The sequence below is a fragment of the Taudactylus pleione genome, unplaced genomic scaffold (assembly GCF_031769625.1).
Source record: "Taudactylus pleione unplaced genomic scaffold, aTauple2 ptg000064l, whole genome shotgun sequence".
NCBI lineage: Eukaryota > Metazoa > Chordata > Amphibia > Anura > Myobatrachidae > Taudactylus > Taudactylus pleione.
The window spans coordinates 10,318,808-10,337,571 of NW_028284466.1; the positions used below are offsets into that span (position 1 = coordinate 10,318,808).

Consider the following 18,764-nt stretch of genomic DNA (forward strand, 5'->3'; position numbering starts at 1 on the left):
CTTGCTAAGGAAGGTTTAGTTGGATATATGCTACTATAAAAAGGCACCCTGGCATTAATTATCTATTTCCGAGAGTGCCCATCTACATGTTTGTTTTATATATATATATTACCTTCATTCGGTATGACAGGCGTCGGGCTCCCGGCGTAGGGATAATGACGGGCGTCGGTATTTCGGCGCCTGTCATTAATCCCCTGTTGGGATTAGACAGTTGGGAAGCCGGCGGTCGGCATTGCGACTGTCGGCTTCCTGGCTGCATCCCATAAAGACAAGAAAAACAGTTAAAAGTAATACTAAACAATACAGGACAAGTTCATGGTTTATAAACATAGCTGCATAACACAAGCAGCAGGACATCAGCAACTAGGTGTTAGGTGCCGTTGTGGGGAGTCAGGAGTAAATTATACTAAAAAAAGGGGGAGAAGCACATGAGGGACGAGGGCCCTGCTCGTGAGAGCTTACATTCTAAAGAGGAGGGGCAGACAGACAGGGACGACACATATAGGGTAGATAGTGAGGAAGGAGCATGGAGCAGTGGATTAGGATATGTGCTGCGTAATGTGTGTGTATAAGGTGATCTGATGTTATGTCAAAATTAAGTCCTTCATTCATCTATCTCTATGACAGAAAATAGATTTTAATTATGTGTTATTTACATGAGAGATGTACAAAATAAAGTAGTAGCAATTTAATTATTGTGTGTTACATTTTAGCATCTAAATACATCCTGATAAAAATGCAGCTATTATGGGACGGTCCTGCCATCCTAATACAGTAGTGAATACTTTAGTCCCAGCTGCTGGGTGCTATGCCATGCTCCTGTGAGTGGGTGCATCTCACATACTAGACCCACCCACAAATGGGTGCAGACATGCCCATCATGATGTGGCCCCACAGGATGTTGCAGTACCCAGGCCCAGAATTTCTCTTGGCAGCCCTGGAGGTGACAGGCAGAACCATGTGGGCATAGTGGTGGGGTAACAAGGCCATGGAGGGAGGGAGGTGGCTGAGAGTGGAGGAACAGGAAAGGCGGGGGAAAGAAGCAAACAGTTGGAAGGGAGACTGATGAGAGGAAAAAGGGGAGACAGCAAGTGGACTAGACAAGAGGGAAAGGATGGGGGTGGATAAAGTAGAGGATTATGTGGGCACTGAATATGGGGGGTGTTTGAAGTAAGGGTGTTCATGCTGTGGACGTGGTAATAAGTGAGATGAAAACTGGAGTGGAGGCTGTGTGATGTAGGGACAGTGTGGATAAAAGTTGTTAAATGTTAAAAATAGAGATAATAGAACAATGCTGCTAATGTATGAGCGCAGCTCCAAAAGTGATATATAAAGAGAGGTATGTGAGTAGTGGGTGCAGGAATTAATTATTAAACAAATGATTAAAGTGGACAAATGTGACGCAATGGGAAAAGGCAATACAAACAAGAATTTATGTAGTATGAGGGCAAAATTACAATGTACCGAGCCAATCCAGTCCAAGGTGTTATGATCAACAAAGATCAATCAACCATAGCAGCACACAGATAGGGGAGTACTTGCAATGTCCAAGCAGTGAGTGCAGTAAGGACTTTCCTGGATATTCTTAAAGCAGAAGATGGTGATTTTGGTAATTCACCTAAATATGTTGCTTGATGTCATTCAGAAAGTTTTCTTGTTTTGAGGTTGTTTGGCCTCAGTTTTCCTCCAGTTTAACTCCGGCGTAACTCTGACTAAAGCTGGCCACACACTAGACCAACTTACATCCAACCAGCCAACTTGTTGATTGGTTGGAATGAAAATCTGGTAACGTATGGGAGTAACTGATGATCAGCAATTTGCTACTAAATGCCAAAAAACAGATGAAAATGGTCGGTCAGACAAGTTTGTTAAATGTTTGATCTAAACAATTTGTTCAAACAACAGTTTTGGTTCATTTCCCAGCGTTTGGGAGCAAATTGCTGATTGTATTCCTTACCAGATTTTCATTCCAACCAATCAACAAGTTGGCTGGTTGGATGTAAGTTGGTCTAGTGTGTGGCCAGCTTTAGTTATCAAATTGTAATTACACTTATAATCTCACACTTTGAATCTAATACAGCCTACGTCTATGCAGCCTTAGTGAGCACTAATAACTAAAGTTACAAACAGGTCTCTGTGTGCTCACTGATTGGGACCCCACCCCAGAGCTCAACACACTAAATTGGGATGCAATAAAAGTCTAAGATAAACAATTTGTGAGAATGGAGTGGACCATCACAGATTCACAATATATTCCTAACTTCCTTTATAGAAATTGCTCTTAATATAGTAGTAGTGATAATTTACCTAGTAGGAATTTATCAAAACTGTGCTGAGGCAATCAATAACACAGCATCTGATGGGAGCAGTAGTGATAATTTACCTAGTAGGAATATATATATATATATATATATATATATATATATATATATATATATAATTATTATTTTTTGTGGATGCTTAATAATGATATATTATTCTCTTCCATGTAAAATCCAGAGTTAATACATTTCTAATGCAATATTGAAACCTTTGTGTTTGCTCCTGAAATATAACATTTATTTTATTTGATACCCTAGTACATCCACTAGATGGCGCATTTCTCCTACTTTTTTAACTGTCTTCAGCAGGTAAGATGTCACTAAGGTTGTTAATGTTTGATAAATGATACAATTGTAGAAAACAATTATTATTTGCTTTTATTGAAAAAACGTTTTTTTTACTTATGCCTAATGAGAAGCTGACAAAATGTTTAGAAAACAATCTCACAGGCAACATTGTAATGCGCAACTAATCCTTTTAATAGCTTTTCCATTTAATATTGATCCATTAAAGGGTAATTTCACTAATCTAAAATTGAAAGTAACATATATGGCCTTCGAGCTGTTCTCAGTTAAGAACAGTGGATGCAAGGTCAATTGAGCTGCCTGTATGGAATAAGCAGAAGGTTTTCCCATACAGAGACAAAAATAAGTTTTCTTGCCAATTGAGTACTTACAAGAGGAGTTTAAACTGAATTTCCACCTTGGGAACAGTATAAGAAATCAAATGAAAAGAAATCTCACTGCCCAGAAGAAGTCACAATGAATTGCAATGGGTCTGCTAAGAACTTGTTCAAAGTAAATATTAATGTAAATCGATGCAAAAGTGTTTAATGTTAAACTGTATACTAAGGTACTTCTCAGTTACTAAAAATCAATGTTTGGCTGACTATATAGTATTTTATTTAGCTTTGTAAAAGTTGTGAACACACACACATATATATATATATATATATATATATATATATATATATATATATATAATCCAAGAAAACTCTGCACTCACACACCTTTATTACAACTTTTATCCAGGGTGCACTTCAAGACGGAAAGTCCATAAATATAGAAAAAATCGTATCCTCTAATTAATGTTGGAGGATACAATTTGAGATAATTGCCTTCATCCAACAATTATTGGAGGATACGATTTTATATATATATATATATATATATATATATATACACATACACACACTTTACAATAAGTAGAATAGTTACAAAAATATAATTTTTTAGCAGTTGAATCAACTTTAAGATTAAATTGCAATATGTTTAAACCATGGAGGTCATAGAAGACGCTGTTCCTGAGATGCTCCCAGATTCATAAGAATGTGAAACGTGTCCTTTATTTAATATATAGATTTTTGCATGTGTTATAGTATCGGTGACTCTTGACAAGGCCAGATTGACAATGGGGCATATGACACTACGGGGTATATTTACTAAAGTTTGATTTTGGATCTGTGGTGTATTTGAATTAGATTATAATTCGAGTTTGCACATCAGAGAATATAAAACCGAATCCCGTTCAAAATTGAATATCGTCAAAACATCGGTACTTTTACATAGAGGGACATAGGATCCCCCAATTTACTAACTTAGGAATAGAAAATCAATCACAAATGGAACATAAAATGGAACACAAAATACCCCAAATAATAGACTAATAGCAGACAGGCGATTTTAGCTCCTAAACAACATTCTATTCCCTAACCTTTCATTATGATACCTATAAAAGTAGATACCATGGACGCTATGCCAGTTTTTTTTTTGCAATTGAGCAATTATTGGTAAATTGCGCATGAATATAATTTACACTACGCATGCGCGAAAGTCTAATAGTGATGCCGCTCTCAGCACTTACCTTTACGCAGAGTTATTGAAGGTCAGGTACCGTTTACGCTGTTGCCGGGTGAGTAGTGGAAAAACACAGACGTGTCATGGCAGTGTTTGAGGTGCATCGCTGGGTGCGCCTGCTCACCGTACTCAAGCAGTGAGCCTCCGGCATCTCTATTCAGTCTGCCATGCTGCATGTCCATTGATTTAATTGAGCTGATATATCGGAGGATGTGCGTGTGCACTGGGAATGTGTACGCAGTCGCTGTTGCTTAGCGACTGCACTGCTGGGCGTCTCTGTACTTTTCAGGGTTGCTGTTTTTTTCAATAATTTCGCACATTATCAACATGCACAATCGCATCTGCAATCGTCATAGCGAATATCAATAAATCAGGCCAGATATTAATAATACTGTAAAAGGCTCTATGTGTCTCAGGTAGAAATTACATGATTTTATCAATTTTAAAAGAAATCAAGAAACACTTGAGGATTTGCGCACACATCTAATGAAAAGGGCACCAATCATTCAGAGATGGACGCAGTGCACATCGCCCCTGCCTCTTGGGTTCCCCACCCCCAAACGGTGACAGGCTGAGGCTTAGGGGCAGGGCAGGGCCGGCTCCAGGGATCTGAGCACCCTGTGCCGGCTCGGTACATAGTGCCCTGTAATCGCGCATGGCACGTCTCCAAATAACGTCAGGCTGGGGGTAAAGCCCAGCCCTCCATCACTGGCTGGGCTTCCCCCAGCCCTCTTCCATCAGTGAATGGATGCCGCGTGCGGCATCCATTCACACTCCGGGGGTCCGGCACCGCTGCACAGCTGTGGCGGTGGGGGTCCCCAACCTCCCGATTTGACCACCCGCCGGCCACTTTGACCCACGGGTGGAACAGCAGGACAGTACTGTCCCGCTGAAATCGGGATGTTGGGGAGAGGTGCGCCCTCTAATCGTGGCGCCCCTGTGTGACCGCTCAGCTTGAACACCCCTAGAGCTGGCCCTGCTTAGGAGGCACTGTGTGCTACGAAGCAGGACCTATTCTGCACATACCTGTACACAGAACGCATCCTGTGCATGCGCAAACGCCCCACCACCAGAATTAGAGAAACCACAGCAGCTTCTTGCATGTGGTATGTTTTGTGCAATAGGAATACATAAGGAAGTGTCTGTTGATTTTTTATTCGATTTTATAGCTGAATTTATATCTGATTTTTAAATAGACAGAGGCCCTGAATCAGGGCCATCCTTCCTGATTTTAGAGCGGCCTCCTGGCCAGTCGCATAGCTGTGGGTGACCACCCACAGCTATAGCGAGCGGCAAAAAAGATGGACGCGATGGTCAAGACCATTCGCGACCATCGGGCTTGTGACGAGACTCTTGTGGTAGGATCTCGTCTGCTGCAAGCCCTGGAGTACTTTTGGCTCTATCAGAGCCAAAAGCAATCCCATTGACATCACTTGTGATGTCAGTGGGGCCGGCCCCAGACGGAAGGCGTTCCCATGGGAACGCCTCCGTCTGGCCAGCCAAGCCCCCAGCAAGCCCACCAAAGTGGGCGTGCTGTCACTCACCATCGACAGCATGCCACCTTTGTAGCGAGACCCATAGCGACGGGTTGCCCGCCGCTATCCGGGTCTCGCACATGCGCACGACGGAGCCAGGTCCGTCATGCGCATGCGCACTGGCCCAACATCGACCCGCTTGCGAGCGCTCAGCTGAATCAGGCCCAGAAACCACTAGTCAAAATCGACCAACATCAAATTCCATTTTGAAATCGATTTTAAAATTGAATTTTAGTAAATGTGGGATTTTGACCATGAAACTTAATGTCGATTTGATTTGATTTCAGATGAGTTAAATCGAACATAAAACTGAATGCAAAATCGAACTTTCATAAATATACCCCTATAGCTTCAGACCTCCCCATAAAAATAGGCCGCTGATCATAACAGTATGATTACCAGCATCCCACACATCGGCCTTAAATCATAAGTATTAAACTTGTATTTCTGTTTTCTGTACAAAATTATGCTTTTCTACTTTTATGTATTTAGGGAGACATTGGGGCTGATAGTGTAGGGAACGTACATGCCCACATAGCACTGACCACACCCACATAGCACTGACCACACCCACACAGCACTGACCACACCTCCTCCGCATCTCACAATACTCCTTGGTCATTTTCAAAATGCCCATGGTCCCTGATCTAAATGAGGTCATCACACATGCTTGTGTGATGACCTAATTGCTCTAACGTACATGGCGCGCCGCCCAGCTCACATTGCACTTCATGCGCATGATATTTGTGACGTGCACGCGCACCACAACAATGGAAGAAAAAAATGGATACTGGGGTTGTAAGAATAACGAGGCCTGGACATGAGGATTGGGAATGGGCTGGGGAGATAAGGGGCGCGGAAAGGGGTGCTAGTAAAGGGGGAGGGGCTGCTGAGGTGACCCGGCAGATACCAGATGCATTTATTTTTTAGCAATAAATAATTTTCTACTTGCAGATTAACGGCTGTAACTGGGTGGTAACAAGACAATCACACCTAGGCAAAGTTTAACAAAGGCATGTCAGCAGAATTGTGGGCTATTTAGGGTCGTATGTATGCAGAGATTCGTCTGTTTTCATACTGATCTCTTGTGCCAAGGACAGGGCTGGTGTACTGTAAATGCATACTGATAATGATGATGGCAATGAAAACAATCAAAAATAAAAAAGGTTTTAAATACTGTACACCCGTGCTCCAATGCTACAGGAGTGCAGCTCAAGAATGTGACCTACACATGTCACCAAGGATATATATATATATATATAAAAAATGACAAAGTCCGCGGCACTTGAAGATTTAAAAAAGTAATTTAATGTGTATTACACACGTATATGACCGACGTTTCGGAGCCACACGCCCCTTTGTCAAGGTGAACAGAGAGAAAGAAAAGAACAACTAAAGTGACACTTACCTTATACCCGAAGAAACCCGACTGACAGGTGTGTTCGGACGCCGCCCGGGACCCCACGTGACGCTGCCGGAGTTCCGCACTGAAGACGTCATCGCGCTGGGAGTCGTCAGTCGCCAAGGCAACCCCGACGCCCGTGCTCAGACGCGGCTCTTCCGTCTAGGTAAAAATAGTGAAGAACAACCATTAGAATAAAAAGAATATAAATAACCACACCACAAGTTTGTGTATACAAGAAGAAAGCAAGAAAAACCACAGACAGATATACTAATAATTGAATATTGAATCTAAATGATATTAAAGAAAACTCAGCCTAAATATAGCCTTATGGTGGCAGAGGTTAGCAAAAGAAGGTGAAAGTAGAAAAGAGAAAAACTATTGTATAAATACATTTGCATTCAAAGATCAAGTATTACAGAGACTTGATGACATCAAGGAACTTCCTTTAAAGTCCAAACCCTATGGGTCATAATGATTCAAGACACATCTAGTAAAATAGATTACCGGTGATAGACCTAGAAGGGACCAAAAAGAGATATCTTGTCATGAAACAGGGGTTACTGATAGTCCCCACAATAAACAAAGAACTCCAAAACATAAAGATGTCAGTGGAATACACTCCAATTGATTTTCTCATTGAGCCCTGCTGGATTCATGGAATTAAGGGTAAAAATCCACTTCGCTTCGACCTGGAGTAGTCGAGCAGCCCTGTCGCCCCCTCGTATAGATTTCGGGACGTGGTCAATTGCCATATGTCTGAAATCTGTTAAGACGTGTTTCCTTTCAAAAAAGTGCCGTGCTACCGGCTGGTCGGAACTCTTACCTGCAATGGCTGACTTAATCGCAGACCTATGTAGTGCCATTCTCTCTCTCATTGTCCGAGTTGTTTTTCCTACATAAAGTAATTTGCAAGGGCAAGAAATTACGTATATAATAAAAGATGACGTACAAGATAGTACGTATCTAATATGATGTAGTCGTCCGGAATGTGGATGAGTAAAAATATGACCCGTGTCCATATGTTGGCACGTGGTGCATTTAAGACATTTGTAGCAACCCAGGCTTCCTAGAGAGAAATGAACCTGTGGACACGTCATTGGTGGAAAAACCTGTGATGTCACTGTGGACCACCATGTCTCTAATATTGCGCCCCCTGGTAAAGCAAGCAAGAGGTTTTTTATTTCTAAACATGGAGAGATTTCTATCCGTTGACACAATAGGCCATAGTGCCCGAGTGGCCCGCTGGATGACTGCACTAGAAGTGGCAAACTTGCTTTTCCAGGGAATAACGCCCTCTGGATTTTTGGTTTTAGGTGTAAATAAAGAACTCCTCGGTGTGTCAAGAACTTCCATCTTCTGTTTATATAACAAAGTTGGATCGTAGCCCCTCTGTAAAAATTTATCTATGATCAAATCGAGACTGGCTTCTATTTCTTTAGGGTCACTGGTGATCCTTGCCACCCTAATCATCTGTGACTTAGGGAGACCCCTCTTGAGGGCCGGTGGATGGTGACTGTTAGCTTGTAGTAAGGTGTTCTTGTCCGTCGGCTTGGTGTAGACCCCCGTGTGAATCCGACCATTAACTATAGAGACTTGCACGTCTAAATAATTCAATGTGTAAGGACTGAACTGATAAGTCAGTCTAATGGGTGAATTCCTTGAATTAATAGAGGACATGAGTTCTAGAAAACCCCTCTCGCCCCCAGACCATAGCATAAAGAGATCGTCTATATAACGGGCAAACATGATGATATGGTCAGTTATTCTAATGGTTGTTCTTCACTATTTTTACCTAGACGGACGAGCCACGTCTGAGCACGGGCGTCGGGGTTGCCTTGGCGACCGACCACTCCCAGCGCGATGACGTCTTCAGTGCGGGACTCCGGCAGCGTCACGTGGGGTCCCGGGCGGCGTCCGAACACACCTGTCAGTCGGGTTTCTTCGGGTATAAGGTAAGTGTCACTTTAGTTGCTCTTTTCTTTCTCTCTGTTCACCTTGACAAAGGGGCGTGTGGCTCCGAAACGTCGGTCATATACGTGTGTAATACACATTAAATTACTTTTTTAAATCTTCAAGTGCCGCGGACTTTGTCATTTTTTACATTTATTTTCCGAAGGCACGGGAGTATTTTCTACCCAGTTCAGTGGAGTGCCGGTCCAACAAACGCAACTATATATATATATATATATATATATATATACACACACACACACAACCAAAATACTTCAGCGCACCTCCTTCAAAAAGGTATATGTCAACAATTATCTCAAAAGAAGAAAAAAGAAAAGATCCCGGATGCTAGAAATCGTAAAATAGTAAAAGTCATTCAGCAGGTAAAATTCTACATAGAGGAAATGTCCTGAAATCTTGACAACAGTTTTCTAGAACGAAAAGTCCCAGATGCTAGAAAAAAACTACTGAAATGCACCTCTTTTTGAAGTAAACATCAATAATAAAAGTACACATAAAAGAAATATCCTAAATTCTTGACAATATTCTCAGGTGATGGGTTTTCTCAGTCGATGTTCCTTTCAGCCTGGATATTGATTTTCAACACACTAGCAAATACCCCTTCAGTGTCCGCACAGCATCTCAAAGAAACAACAAAATGGAATCTCCCATAGTGCAGAACTGTCAAATTTATTTAACATAAAACACTTAAAAAATAGAGTAAAAAAGATGGCAGCGTACCACAAATAACCTTTTTGGAAAGGCACAATAACAAGCATTAGGGGTATAACGCTACCCCAAAAGCGGTTCACCTTCCCTGGTCTCAGCTCTTGAAGGATCCTCAACAGTGGCAGCTCCCACAGACCAACGTGTTTCAGCTTAGAAGCCTTTATCAAGGTAACTCTATGCTGGTAAATCCTGGATATATATAGGGGTTTAGTTTGCTAATCCCACCCACTGCTTAATTCCAGGTGGGGTTAGGTAAAAGCTAATTCTATCTATTTCATACCTTTAAAACAGGTTTAATATGGGTCACTCTTGGATCCCTCAGTGAAGCGGAAATATTTTCTAACATACCGCTCTGATCCGACTTAAATAAAAACTAAATTTTCGTGGATGCATTCCATAACTTGGAACGCATACTGTTTCTGTTGGAAGTCAGTACCTGGCCATGGGACAATCACTTAGTTGACCGGGTCTCTCTGGCGGAAGTCGGGCTAGGTAGCGGCCACGTGCTTCCTCTCTCCTGGACTCCTATAAACTCTATGGTGGTGGTATATTGCTTGTGATGCTATGCCTTTATAGTTTGTCACTTCTGCCCCACGATCAGTGTTGGACTGGCCCACAGGGGTACAGGGGAATCCCCGGTGGGCCCCACTGCCTGGGGGCCCCACCACTTGTTCTAATGTCAGGTTTCAGACTGTACACTTGAATTATACATTGTTACTCTATTATAGGGTCAGTTACATGGTCTCCCGTCCCGTCGTTCTCTGTCCAAGCCTCTGTGGGGACTGACCCCATCCCCCATGGTAACTGGCCACACCCCAAAGCATGGGCCCCTACCACTGCATTCCCCCAGTGTGCCCTTCATGCTCCAGTCTGACACTGCCCACGATACAAAGGGTCATGCGTTCCAACTATTGGAGTGCATGTATTCCTTCCGGTATTAGCCTAATAACGAACGAAAGCTATAGGTCTTTAATATTAATGTGCAAATGAAGCAAATATACAATAAATGCAAAACATTTTGATGAAACATCATATAAAACACGATAAAAAATAATAAATAATAAGATATAAAGAAAAATTTGCTCAAAACGATAAAAAAGGGATAGCCTGATATTAGCACCTTAATAAAATTAATATACTAACCCCAATAAATAGGTTAAAACATGATATGATCATATAACCCAATATACATTAAATCATAAATTACAACCTGCAGGAACACTAGTCGTGAACATGAATAACTATGGGCAGTAGGAATCCTGCTATAAAAACCATTTAATTTCAAAATCATTGTTTAAACCAAAAGCAGTTAGTGTTTTTATTTTGTATATTAATTTCATTTCTGCTTTTGCTAAGAATCTCTGAACACCTTTAGTATGCCAGTTCCCTTCAACTATTTTTATTCCTATAATGTTCTTGATGTCATTGACCGAACATTGGTGCTTCTCTTTAAAATGATGGGGAAGGGAATTAATTTCTACACCTTTTTTAATGTTGTGTAGATGTTCTCCCCATCTGTCCTTTAGTCTTCTTGAAGTTCTCCCAAATGTTGACATATACCTTTGAAGGAGGTGCATTGAAGTATTTTGTTTGTTTATAATGAAAACAATCATGTGGATAGAGGCGGTGCACCGTGCAGCCAAATAGTTGCAATTTTATACATGCATGCAATGCGGGGGCAATTACATCTGACTTACATGCATTTCTGAATCGGCACAATACTGCACGTACATTTACTTAAAATGAAATGTTTGCCTGCAGTTTCTGTGAAAAAGGCTCGATACTGTATATGTTCTGTCTCCTTGCTGATTAAGAAAGCTACAGACCTGAGAGATCTTTTTAGCAAACAAATATATAAAATTATAACGCATTTATAGGATTATACAGCTAGATACATATGTATTATGTATATATATATATATGCTGTAATTTATATATATATATATATATATATATATATATATATATATAAAAACACACAGAATGTATTAAGTTATTAAGAAGACAGTAAGCCATTTACTAATACATAGGGCCTGATTCATCACAGATCGCTATTGCGGCTGCGATTACGCACGCAGGTCTTCTGTGAAAATATGCTAATGAATGCAATCACAAAGCCATCACACAGTCAGCATAGAGACTCCCACTACCACTAACTCACATCCATAATACCTTGCAGTCTTGTGTATACATCGGCATACCCTCCAACTATACAGATTTAGCCAGTACAGTACTGTCTTTTAAAGGTCTGTATCGGTAAACAGGGGCTGTACCGTTTTGTACCGGGTGGGTACAATCTCTCGAATTCTTGAGCAGTGCTGCTGGAACACAGGACTCCCGCAGAGCTGCTGAGTGCCAGGCAGCTCCGCTTGGCCCTCCGTGGTTCTCTGCCGTGCAGTCAGCACTGATGCTGACATAATCACGCCAGCGCCGGTGTACAGAAGTCAGACTGTAAAACCAGCCAGCGCCAGCAGCCTCCAGCCCCCATGTCCAGTGCCCGTGGACACGCCCCTTTATATGTAACCACGCCTCCTTTAATATGTGGCCATGCCCCATTACCGGGTTTTTCCTGTGAAATGTTGGAGGGTATGCATTGGAAACATTGAGTAACATCGGCCCCTCATGCACAATTACAACAGGTCTGACCTTATTCAGTAATTGCTAACCTCTTGCATGCACTGAGTATACAAGCTGCGCATGCCATCGCAGTGGCTAATTTATGCACGCCCATGTAATGTCGTTCAACAGTCAGGCATGCCTGGAGAGACGCCAGCCAGTCAGTCTCTCCCCCGTTACCACCCCCAAATGCTGACGTCCCTTCACTCGTTCTGCGATGGCTTTTGTCTCTGCGTAAGTGATCTCAGTGGGATTGCAATGCTAACTCATGCACGCGCACTGCGTTGCATATGCATGCCCAGTACGCACCATCCGCCGATCTGCGTGCGCTGTTGCAGTTGAGATCCATGATGAATCAGGCTCATAGTTCAGCACTGCTGTGAAGCACTGTTAAGACTTAAGACTAACTACCTGCAGATCACGTTACTGATGAATATAGGGAGTTTGTAAGGAAGCTGCAGAAGTCAGTAAGTTAGGACTTGTCTATGAATCGCCAACTTTTCTGGTTTCCTTACTAAACGTGCAAATAAAAAATGTGAAAGAAAAAATAATGGAAATAGATCTTGAAATAAATTTTGACCACTATACCACTGACAGAAGATAACTCGTATCTATTTAAAAAAAAGCCAAAAACAAACACTAAATATGCTAACTATATACACTCAATGTAATATTCACTAACAAGAGTAAAAACAGACAAAAGAAAAAAAGATATGGACCTTTAAAAATCAATATACAGTAAGTAGTAAGCATGTCCAAACTAAGCAAAGATACACAGTACTCATCCCCATCTTAGTTTCTCCTATCATAATCCAATCTATAGTGTTATAGAGATAAGTCCAGTCTATGTTAAATTATTGTGTCATGAAGTTAGAGCTGAAGGTAGTGGACTCTCTGTTGCCCACTAAGATTTCTGGTGGCAGAATAGAGATGTGGAGTATAACAGAGCTCCCGAGTATTCACCAGAGATTCCTACAAGAAAGTTTGAAATGTGCTGTACAGTTCACAGGTCATGGGCCTCGGATCTGTCCATTGATATGACAAACTGATATATAACGCAAAGCTTGCTTCCAAATCAGTAAGCAGAAAAGTAAGCTGTAGTCAGATTCATCAGGAAGCACTGGATCAGCTGTCCTATCAGAAGGTGGAAGAGAAATCAGCGAGCTGGGAAGAGAAGTCAACACTGATTAGGACATCGAACTGGATAGAACAGGAGAAGGAAATGTAGCGGCAAAGGTAAGACCTACTGCTCTGGCACTGAGAAGTACTCAAAACGCAGATTAAATAGGTGCAAATAGCGTGAATTTGCTGCGCATGTGACCTGCTCACAGCTAGAGACAGGAGAGTCCCGCATCCACCCCAATATGTAAGAATGGGAAGCAATACGATGTAAGTCAGGGAGAAATGCTGGACACAGGTCCAGTAGGTAACAATACTCTCCTCATAAGGGTGGATTTTGAACATCTGAATAAGGGTTTGTTGGGATATTTTTTTTCATTATAACAAACAAGTTTAAGAAGGTAAGAATTTTGAACATCAGAAGCCTTAATTTCTGGGGTTCATAACCCTTCCAATCAATTGTAGAACAAACTAAAGCTTACAAGAATCTATAATGTTATTGAGGGTAGCTCGTTAACCCTTTGTTTACTAAAAACAATAAAGTAGGAGACTTACAGGGGTATTCAATATGGGAGCGAAAACATCGTTTTTGCGTTAATATCGGAGGTATGACGTCATTATCGCAGGTTTTACTTTAACACCGTATTCAATTTCAAAGACTTATCGCAGTTTTGAAAAGTCTTTGATAAAAAACGGGGATAACTTTTCACCATTGAATAGGTGTCGAAAAAAAGTGCAGAATTAGTGTTTAGGGGTGCAGGCTTAAAAAAAATAGCCTGCACCCCTGGGAATGACATTTAAAAAAGAACTGTCAAAAAAAGTTTTTTAAAAAAATAGGGACACCCCAAAAAATTATTTAAAAAATTGGGGTGAAAAAAAAAGAAGGGAAAAAATTGTATAACAGTAGGGAAATAGGTTCAGGGCTATTCTGCAAGTATGCGGCAGATGTTTTGAAGAATAGAATTATAGCGGCAAGTGCACAAATGCAGAATTTTAAAAAATTTACTTTAGGGACTTAAAAATATGCTAGCACCCATTTTCATGTACCCCAAATTTGATGGGACCACTTATAAAAACGAAAAAAATAACCTGAGTGCTCTTCTGCAACGCTTCTTCAATGTCGGGAAAAAAACACCTGCTGCGGCTATTTAAATCCCTGACTTTCAATTAAAGGCTAAAACGGGGGTACCCATAGTGATCCTCCATGTTTTTACAACTTTACGGGAGTCTTATAATTTTTTTAAAGAAAAATTCGTACATTTACGTAATTCCAGCTTTGGAGTTTCCCGTTTTCGTTCATTTTATATTGAATACCGGGATAAGCGGGAACGCGCCCGATACTTTAAAGCAGGTAAAAACTCCAATATGAAAAGTTAACTTCGACAGTGAAGTTAACGTTTCATATTGAATACCCCTCATAGTATGGCTGCAGCAGACCTTCCAATTTCATAGAGCACAAAGGCAGATGTGAGCGAGGAGACAACTTTTCAAGGGAATTATGATAGCAACCGGGACCCCAGGATGTAGCCTGAGCAGAATAATAGTAGAGAACTGGGAAGAGTAGACAATGGGCCTGATCCAGACCTGGTCGCTCCCAGCGTATGCTAATCCGGCTTAGTGACGGCATGGAAGGCTATCGCTCGCCAAGGCATAAGCACGGCCACTATGTCTTGGCGTGCAATCACTTTGTCTATGTAGGCGCCCATTAGTGTGTCTTTACACGCCTACTAGAGCACGTCATCTCCAGGAAGTGTCTTAAAACATTGGTACATTGAGGTCCATCGGAAGCAATCGCAGTGCTTGTTGTTGACTCTACCCTCCCGCAAGCACTACGAGGACTTCAGTCTAAAAAACTACCAAGTGACGTGTAGAAGGACGCCTCTTTGCTAAGTATGCGCACCCACAAAACTCAGTTTGGACACTCACACACGCCTCCGTTCGCACATCCAGTCCCCCATTCACAAGCACCTTCCCCTGTTACCACCCACAAATGGCACATTCTGTCACTCAGAGTAGCGGGCAGTCTGTGTACTACGAGCGCATGATTCCCGGCCGCAATGAATTGTTCGTGCATGCGTACTATGATGCACATGCATGCGCAGATTTGTGATAATCGCACCTAGCGAGTGGCCGCAGCTTAGCTGGATCAGGCCCCATGTCTGAAAAGACCTAAAGCAACAGGGTTAATGGCATTGATAATAAGGAGAAATTGATTTTCTTTGAACAATTCAAACTTACTGTAGGTGGAATGGTTTTGTGGAATATTGTTCTGTGGAATCTTCTTGCCATTACATTTCCCATGTTGAAATGCCAACTTTGGCCAAGTTTTTGATACCAAAGAGGAATTAGGATTAAAGAGAAATAAAGTTACCAACCAAACATGAATCATAGAAGGTTGAAATCAGTATGAGGCCACCATTGGAATGCAAAGGATGAGCAAACTAAAAAATAAATAAATCAAGTTTATGTTGGTAGAGGAAGAGTTGCTAATACCCAGGAAGGACCCGGGAATTTGCTCCTAACCCCCTTTCACACAGCACATAATTGCCGGGAAATTCCTGGGTCGACCCCTTTCACACAGAACACAGATTATCCCTGCAATATGCAGTGTGCCATAATAAATGGACTGCTTTTATGGCACACAGAGATGAGGTGATGAAAAGTGGGTGGTGACTGCTCACTGCATTGCACTGGAAAATTACATACAGTGACATAGTATAGAGGACACAAGTGTTGTTTTGCAATCAAATTTTTTTTATTTGAAAGGCTCATGTTATGTACATGTTATGTCACATGTAACACCTACTGTATTAAATTTCTAAAAGTGCTTCTTTTATTCTTCAACAAATATGCATTAGCCATTAACAACATGGCCTTAATGCATTCAACAATTTAAATATATATATATATATATATATATATATATACAGTCAGGTGCATAACTATTGGGACATTGACAAAATTTTCATATTTTGGCCTCTATTCACCACCACAATAGCTTTGAAATGAAACAAACAAAATGTGCTTTAACTGCAGACTTTCAGATTTAATTTGAGGGTAATTACATTCAAATCAGGTGAACGGTGTAGGAATTACAACGGTTTCTATATGTGCCTCCCACTTTTTAAGGGGCCAAAGTAATGGGACAAACTAAACAATCCTAAATCTAACTTTCACTTTTTAATGCTTTGTTGCAAATCCTTTGCAGGCAATTACAGCCTGAAGTCTGCAACGCACAGACGCTGGGTTTCATCCCTGGTGATGCTCTGCCAGGCCTCTACTGCAAATGTCTTCAGTTCCTGCTTGTTCTTGGGGCATTTTCCCTTCAGTTTTGTCTTCATCAAGTGAAATGCATGCTCAATCGGATTCAGGTCAGGGGATTGACTTGGCCATTGCATAACATTTGACTTTTTAGCTTTAAAAAACTCTTTGGTTACTTTTGCAGTATGCTTCGGGTCATTGTCCATCTGCACTGTGAAGTGCCATCCAATGAGTTCTGAAGCATTTCACTAAATATGAGCATATAATATTGCCCGAAAAACTTCAGAATTCATTCTGCTGCTTTTGTCAGCAGTCACATCATCAATAAATACAAGGGAACCAGTTCCATTGGCAGCCATACTTGCCCACGCTATGACACTACCACCACCATGCTTCACTGATGAGGTGGTATGTTTTGGATCATGAGCAGTTACTTTCCTTCTCTTCTCTTCCCATCACTCTGGTATAAGTTGATCTTTGTCTCATCTGTCCCGTCCATAGGATGTTGTTCCAGAACTGTAATGGCTTTTTTAGATGTTGTTTGGCAAACTCTAATCTGGTCTTCCTGTTTTTGTGGCTCACCAATGGTTTACATCTTGTGGTGAACCCTCTATATTCACTCTTGTGAAGTCTTCTCTTGATTGTTGACTTTGACACATATACACCTACCTCCTGGAGAGTGTTCTTGATTTGGCCAACTGTTGTGAAGGGGTTTTTCTTCACCAGGGAAATAATTCTTTTGTCATCCACCACAGTTGTTTTCCGTGGTCTTCAGGGTCTTTTGGTGTTGCTGAGCTCTCCGGTGCGTTATTTCTTTTTAAGAATGCTCCAAACAGTTGATTTGGCCACACCTAATGTTTTTGCTATCTCTCTGATGGGTTTGTTTTGAATTTTTCAGCCTAATGATGGCTTGTTTCACTGATAATGACAGCTCTTTGGATCTCATATTGAGAGTCGGCAGCAACTGATTCCAAATGCAAATGTCCCACCTAGAATCAACTCCAGACCTTTTACCTGCTTAATTGAATCAAATGCAATAATGAGGGAATAGCCCACACCTGTCCATGAAATAGCTTTTGAGTTGATAGTCCCATTACTTTTGGCCCCTTAAAAAGTGGGAGGCACATATAGAAACCGTTGTAATTCCTACACCGTTCACCTGATTTGGATGTAATTACCCTCAAATTAAATCGGAAAGTCTGCAGTTAAAGCACATCTTGTTTGTTTCATTTCAAAGCCATTGTGGTGGAGAATAGAGGCCAAAATATGAAAATTCTGACAGACAAGCCTAAGTATTATGTTGGATATTTGAACTGTCTTTAATGACTTTGATGGCTGAAGATACATACAGCTATTGTATTTTTGTACTGGGTGGTGAATAAAAGAAACAATTTAATGGACATTGCTATTAAGGAGTTGTGCTTCCATTTTATGAGGACATATTGATGGGAGTACTACAGTTTGGTATTCCAATCGAAGAGCACCCCTGTGATGAAGAGGAAGTGTGTGCATAAGCTCAAGACAATATATATATATATATATATATATATATATATATAAAGACAATAGAAAAATAGGTTGTGCTGTCATGGAACTGAAAAATATAATAGGGGAGGCACCCCGACTATTAGAACTGTGTCAGGGCCAGCTTTAAAAACGACACATACAGTATACATTTGGCAACACAGCGGCCACACATGGGAGAAAGCTCACAACTTGCCTGTTAAGTGCAGTATGCACATTTTTGAATACAAAACAAATGGAGGTAATGTGTGTACACCGGTATGCAATCGGAAGCCGACTGCCTAAATACCGGCAGCCGGCTTCCCGACTGTCATATCCCGGCAAGGGTGAAATGCCGGGCGTCTAGATGTAGACGCCCGCATTTCCCTGACGTCGGTAGACCGGCACCCGGCATCCCGATCGGAGTGATGCCAGGCGCTGAGAGCGGACAGCCGCGGGGGGGGAGGG

The 18,764-nt window shown here is 41.4% G+C and overlaps 1 protein-coding gene across 1 annotated transcript in view; it reads left to right on the forward strand.

The window, feature by feature from the left end:
* Positions 1-8,058: 8,058 nt before the first annotated feature.
* LOC148534783 (uncharacterized) overlaps positions 8,059-18,764 on the forward strand; it is an 83,076-nt gene continuing 72,370 nt past the window's right edge. The window contains 3 exon segments of the mRNA XM_088465814.1: positions 8,059-8,073; positions 8,915-9,070; positions 9,896-9,965. Of these exon segments, the coding sequence (XP_088321940.1) occupies positions 8,059-8,073; positions 8,915-9,070; positions 9,896-9,965 (241 nt within the window).